General features: G+C 40.3%; 1 protein-coding gene and 1 pseudogene across 1 annotated transcript; one reads left to right on the top strand and one right to left on the bottom strand.

The window, feature by feature from the left end:
• Nucleotides 1–732: 732 nt before the first annotated feature.
• On the top strand, nt 733–879 carry LOC143882367 (U4 spliceosomal RNA; annotated as a pseudogene).
• A 2,443-nt stretch (nt 880–3,322) lies between these two features.
• On the bottom strand, nt 3,323–6,026 carry LOC143880975 (serine decarboxylase 1-like). Its single transcript, XM_077383949.1, has 5 exons — nt 5,473–6,026; nt 4,749–4,980; nt 4,419–4,612; nt 4,199–4,335; nt 3,323–4,016 (listed from the first exon to the last, which is right to left on the bottom strand). The coding sequence occupies exons 1-5, from the start codon at nt 5,765–5,767 to the stop codon at nt 3,450–3,452; spliced, it is 1,425 nt and encodes a 474-aa protein (XP_077240064.1). The 5' UTR covers nt 5,768–6,026; the 3' UTR covers nt 3,323–3,449.
• Between the last annotated feature and the right edge of the window lie 799 nt (nt 6,027–6,825).

The raw sequence follows: 6,825 nt of genomic DNA, 5'->3' as shown, positions 1-6,825 counted from the left end.
AAGTAGAGGAAATAAAAATTCGGGGCTGTTTGGATGTAGTGAATTCTTTGCATGTAAAAAAGTCATTTTCAATGTAAGATTTTTTCAAAATAAAAAATCTGTCCTTATTTTTCAAGGAAAAAACTGGGTTCCTCCTCTATGCAAAATTTACAATTGCAAATAGGCAAAAGATTTCTTAAGGTCTGTTTAATTTTCCACAAAAAAATTGTGTGTAAATCAATGGACGGAATTTAATCCATTCAATTGGACGCTGCTTGGATTTAGAGTACACAATACTATGAAAAAAGAAATCCCGAGAAAATATTCTAGGGTTGAAAATTGTGGAAAATTTCCAAGCCATACATTGGAATCGTTGGGATCATAGGCTGTGCACAAATTCCAAATTCCATAGTCTAGAAGATGGACCCCACTGAATTTCTCTCAGCCATCCTTTTGCAAGCAATAGAATGGACGGTTGGGATCATCGGGCAAGCACATCTTTCAGTTTGTATCGTCTACATGATGGAATGGATCCCACTGAATTTCTTGTGGTTGGACCCTACAAGATTTGGATCATTAAAGATTAGGGTGGGGCAGGCCACATTCTTTGACTTGTCAACCTCTCCCGTTGTGTTGCCTCAAGATTAAAAAAGAGCGAAGCTAGAAAGCATATTTAGTCCCACATCGGTGTGGAGGGCAATATGTAACGGACTTTTGCCCTATAAAAGGATGCAAGTGGAATTTGTGTAGAGCATCTTTGCGCTTGGGGCAATGACGCAGCTAGTGAGGTTATAACCGAGGCGCGTCAATTGCTGGTTGAAAACTATTTCCAAACCCCTTCTTAGGCCTAGGCTTGCCCTGGGCATTCGAGAATTTCTGGAAGGTCCCTCTGTAGAGGGCCCTACAAATTTATAATCTATAAACATACTTTGGTTGTAGGATTTTCCGTGGAATATTTTTTATGTTCAATGAAAAGAAATATTTTCAATACTCTTTAATCCTTAGCTTGTTATCTCTATCTATTATCCGGAACTTGGTCTTAGGATGAATTCTTAGACGCTCACTAAAGAGAAATTTTCAAATCTGTTTGGCGGGGAGACATTATTTGGAAATCAATATTTGTGGCAACTTCCTGCTCCTTGACGTTGCTCCGGCAGCAGCTATCCCTCTCTCTCTCTTAAAACATGGTATCCAAAAAACTCAAATCCAAATCAATATACAAATGCATGAGTATCCAAACGGGCCCTTATTGTCCCATGAATCCCCACTGTCAATTTCCAAATCATTAACCCCTAAATGGTCTCTCTCCCATCTCATGCCCTACCTCTCTCATTCTCCAAAGTCTTATTTTTACTTAGGATTTGCTAGGCAATTTCACGGGGCTTTTGCATGTGAGAACAGCCCCAGAAGTTGGCTTTTTGGCAGATTTTGTCTTATTCATTTAATTCAACTGACATGGCTTTTCTATCATGCAAAAGCCAGCTGTGAAATGGTTTTCAGTGAAATTGCCTAGCAAATCCCTTTTTACTTAAGTTTGGTCTAGAATTGCTACCTCACCGTGTGGCCGGTTGTCGTGTGTGTGAGCCTGATGAAATGTGCGGGCCTGCCGGGGTGTGATGTGTGTGTGTGAGCGTGGGCATGCTAGCCTCCTAGGAGGCAAAATCGAAAGCCCAATTTGAGGGGTCACCGATTAAAACGTTTTGTCCCATGTAATTGGATTTCAAGTGATTGAGAAGAAGAGGGGGACAGCACTTATTCCTTGGGCTCCTATGCCTTTACACATATGGAAACGACTTTTTACACACGACGCCAATTGTGGGAGTGTCAACACACGTAGAATGTGAATGCCATGTGCATAACGTGAACGACTCGCATGGTTGGTTGAAATTTCAAATGTGCACATAACACGAATGACACTGCTTATGCATGCAGAATGCAGACGACTTTTCAGGGTCGATAGACCATTCAGCCTTAGTAGTGAACAGAACGATGACAGCATAATGCCGGTACGAGGGATAGTGAATTAAAGATTAAGACTCGCCTGGGAAGATGAACTCATTGCTTCCTTAAATGGCTAATCAAATTCCTGGAAGAAAACCACACAATTTTACGACTAATTTGCATGTTTTTAATGAACAATGCTAGTTTTATGATAGATTTACGGGGAAAGCACATAGCAACACTAGAAAGCAGAAATGGTGGATTACATCTCACCTTATTCCAAGTCAATAACATACCTTATACCGGGGAGCAAGTTTCCAACTGTTTACCACATTTGATAATAGAATGCTTGTGGGTTCTCATTTTACACCCTTGTGAAGCTCGGGTAATCGATGAAACTCTTTGGAGAGTCACAATTTCAAGAAAAGCTGCCCAGTATTTCGAAATTGTTGTACAGATGCAAAGTAATGTGTAATATTTCCCATCGAAACCATCTTTCTGGAATTAACAGTAAATTATTTTAACATCAAACGATATAAAATTAAGAAAGACAGTCTGTGAACTTGGATGAAGTTTCCATTCACCATGATCCAGAAGTTTTCGCTAACCTTGGAGAGTAGGACTCATCCAGATTCGAAGTAATTTCACGTCTAATCATCAAATTATTCTTTTCTTCATGTCCATTGCATATATAACTCTCATTGCAGAAATGCCTGAAACCCTTGAGCATCCTTGGATTTGGTAGTGGACCACATATGTGCCTCGTAAAGCTAGAAATCTCCATTTTCTTTCATCATAAGGTCTGAGCAGATAGAAGAAAAAAGCAAAGAGAAAGAAAGAAATCTCATGTACTTGAAGGTTTATCAGTCTTACTATTGGCATCTCAATTGCAGGTGGAGACCTCTGAAAAAAACTGCGTCTAACCACGCTGAAAATATCCCATTCATAGAAGCAGGAAACGTCCCTGGGGAATGGGAAATGCGTTTCCAAAACGGATACGATACGGATATTAAAAAGTTATGAAACGTCGGGGAGACACCTGTGAAACATATGTGAAACTCGTGTGAAACGTATGTCAAACTCGTGTGAAACGTGTTTCCGGAAAAAGAGAAACGTGTTTCCCCTGTTTTTAAGTTAAAGCATCTGTAATTTCTGTGTTTTAGGAAATGAATTTTCTGGAAAAAGTTTTACACGTTTCCCTTGCGTTTCCCAAATGTTTCCCTTGCGTTTCCCAAGACAAACTCCAATGCGTTTCACATGCGTTTCTCTATCGTTTCCCGTTTCACGTTTCCCCTTTGATTTTTTCCACGCGTTTCACGTTTCCGTTTCACGTACCGTTTCCCGTTTCCGTCACCCAAACTGGTAACTATGAGTCGAACCACTGTAAAATTCCTGATAAACAAAAAAGAAAACAACAAATTTGCATTGCTAATAAGGCAGAAAACATCTTCCACAGATAGTTCCATGTCACTAACAAATATTAAGTGTCTTACTATAACAGAATATACTAGTTCAAAGGCACAAAGGCATCACTTATGCAGAATACAAACACAGTTTTCCTTCCCTAAATCTGCTGCAATACAAGGAGTTTGAATCTTTCTGTCTTTCAACCAGATCGAACGGTTCTGAACCAATTCATTCATGAAATCATCAAGCTTCTCAATGGTGATGTTGGGCATCACTACAACATGAGCAATATTCCCTTGGCAGGCAAGCTGCCACCGGCGAATAAACTCCTCATCTTGAGGCCGCTCAAATACAACAGTGCTGCTAAGTTCATTAAGCATTGCACCAATCCCTTTGGCTCGAAGTCGCTCTTTCAAGTAATGTGCATTCCTAAGGCATTTCTGGACTTCTTTCTGGAATCCTTTGTAGCCTTTCCGGTTCAGTGTGTACCAGAGGAAGATCGGGGCATGGCCGTTTCGACTGCCCATGATGGTGGCATCCCTAGAAGCAAGATACTCCACATTCCTTGATAGGGTATTGATGTGCTCCAATCTTGTTATCTGCACACCACAAGGCATTGGGCATCCCACAAACTTGTGCCCAGAAACACTCACACTTCCAATTGGCTTCTTAAATGTGACTTTTGGTGCCTGCTCAGCATCAGAACAATAAGCCCAAATTAAAAAAAAAAAAAAAAAAGTCCGAACCACAAAAATGAAACATGGAAGAGAATGACGACAAGGCATCAATACATAAATTTAGGAAAAATTCCAGCCAAGCATAATGGCCTTGCCCTTGGAGATTGGAAGACATAGAAAACAATGGAACATACACGTTTCACAAAGGGCATCATGAGCCCAAATAGAGCACCATCAACGTGAATATAAAATTGGTCAGGTTTAAATCCAGTTTCTTCGAGGGTTTTTATAACCAAATCAAGATCGTCAACAGCTCCCTTAACCGTTGTTCCTGCAACATGTTAGAAGTACAGTTAGCCATGAATTTGTTTACATGGAGATGAGGAAGGGAAAAGAAAGTAAAAGAGGGCACACCAATGTTAACATTGATTATGGCTGGTTTGTCTTTATTCTGAAGAAGTTTGGTTCTGAAATCTGCACAATCAATCTCGCCAGAGACCAGGGTTTCAACCTTCACACATTCCATTCGGCACATCCGTGCTGCTTTAAAGACAGAATAATGGGACTCCCGTGAGGCATATAAAATTCCATCAGGTAACACTTCCCTCCTGCAAAAAAAAAAAAAAATGATTAACACAAGCTTAACTATGAAGTACACAAATTGCAAAAATTGCAGCAAATTACAATTGCATTCATGTTTCATTTGTAAAGAGCCCGAAGCCAAATGTGGTTGACGTAACTAACCCGACCAGGATACCATGTAGATTGCCTTCTGTACCACAATTGGTAATGTACCCCCAATATTCATTCTTTTCTAATTCCCAAAGACGGGCAAACCAATCTAACACCCCGACTTCGAACTGTCTGGAATGCACGCCATAGTTGCTCTCAATAAAGGGATCACCTAGGTTGTTGATGGAGAAATGTTGCAGCTGTGCCAGAGCACCATAATCAAAGTCCAGATTATAAGGGTAACCTGTAGCAGTTCAACATCTGAACATAAGGAGAGGAACTTGCAAGTGAAAAATAACAAGGGTCTCTTAAAACAAACTTGTGCACCTCTGGTTTGACCACACTATGTATATCCCCATAGCTGTAGTTTGTGGTATACTCAAACTGATTGGAATAGAAAAATATTAAAGATGCTTGCAAACACTAGGATGAGATTTGGTAGACCTGAAATGATTTGTGTTAACCTCTTGATTATTGTTGTTAAAATCTAATTTATTAAGAACCAAATCTCCACATCTTATGATTTAATTTGATTCTCATAGAACAATGATTGATGAATAAACTTAATCTTACCTAAAAACCATATATGAATTGAACAATTTGCTCAAAAAGAAAACATGTGGCCTTGCGACAATATTTCAGTAAATGGGGAAATACAACCCGATACTTAATAGCAACAGAAACAATATCCTTGCTACTCCATGAAGCAAAAGAACAAACTATGGAAATTTCATACCTAAATGGTGCTTAGTCCTTTCGATGAGAGATTTCCTGTACCTTGCCAACACACTGGCCATATAAGCTTCCCTATCTCCGGTAACCTCATCATCGGCATCGGGCTCTGTGATGGTAAGACACATTGTATGCACATTCCTCCCAAGCACCATCTCTCTCACCTCCTTCCTCTCACCATTTCCAATCTCAATCACCAAAGGCAGAGCCTCCGAAATCTCCTTTGGATTTAACTCTTCCGCTAACGACTCAACCTTTCCGTTCAAGTCTCCGTTAACTACTTCAACACTTCTCACCATGACTACTACTCAACCTAGAAAAAACCTAATCCGGAGGTTATTGTATGTAGACCAAGATCTATCTACTCAGCCTTAAAATAAATAAAAAACTAATCCTGAGGCTATTGTAGATCAAGATCGCTCAGCACTTTTTCGAGCTCTCAAAGAGATTTTGTCTCGGACCGAGAATCTGAAACGAAATCAGAGGTGTGAAAACTAACTAACCTTCTGTTCTTCCGCTTGTTCGAGCGGCTGTGGACTCGCTCTGCGAAAGGAACGAAATCTTTTCCTTCGTTTCTATAAATAGGAGAACGTCTTAAACCCACTTTCTTCGTCACGAAGACGACTCCACTTCTCACTTCTCACCACCCGCGCTTTCAAAAACATACATGTATCTCATGGGGGACCGATTGATATTTCCACGCCCTTTTCTAGCATTTACAGCCTTACAGAGTTACAGCCCCTTCTGTTCGTCTTCTTGTATAAATATTATTTAGAATTATAGAATGCTAAACTGAAGGGACCCTTGCAGAAACCAGCCTCCATTGGATTGGATCCGCATCACTAGCATGAATTTATGCATTTCCAGCCCCATGCCGTGGGTTTTCCAAGTGTGCCCTTTCAGTCTAACATTCCTCATAGAAATATTATGTTTGAAAATAGAGATTTGTTAAGAAATTTCACATAAAGGCATTTCTTGCCCAATGGTTGCATGAGAGAACAGCCACAATTACATGAATAAGACAATCTTTTGAAGAGCGAGCTGGCTGCTCTCTCATGCAACTGCCAGCCCGCAAAGTGCCTCAGCAATGGTCCCTAGCAAATCCCTAAGACAAAATCTGCATAAAAGTGAGCCTGTGCATGCAAAAGCAGCTTGGAAATGCCTTTTTGCAAAATTCCCTACCAAATTCCTTAAAAAATATTACTTTTAGGGCACGTTTGGCTATCAATATGTTCGGTCTAAAAGGCGCTCTGTGCAACCTTGTGTGTGGAGAGGAGTTGAGTGTGTGATTAGTGGGCAGGCGTGCCAACCTCTCTCGAGACAAGAAACCAAAAACTCAATTCGAAGAGTTCGACGA

The sequence above is a fragment of the Tasmannia lanceolata genome, unplaced genomic scaffold (assembly GCF_043159265.1).
Source record: "Tasmannia lanceolata isolate RefF3 unplaced genomic scaffold, GAP_Taslan_0.1 ptg000007l, whole genome shotgun sequence".
NCBI lineage: Eukaryota > Viridiplantae > Streptophyta > Magnoliopsida > Canellales > Winteraceae > Tasmannia > Tasmannia lanceolata.
The sequence above is the reverse complement of the archived record's forward strand: the minus strand, read 5'-3'. Positions and strand labels throughout refer to the sequence as shown.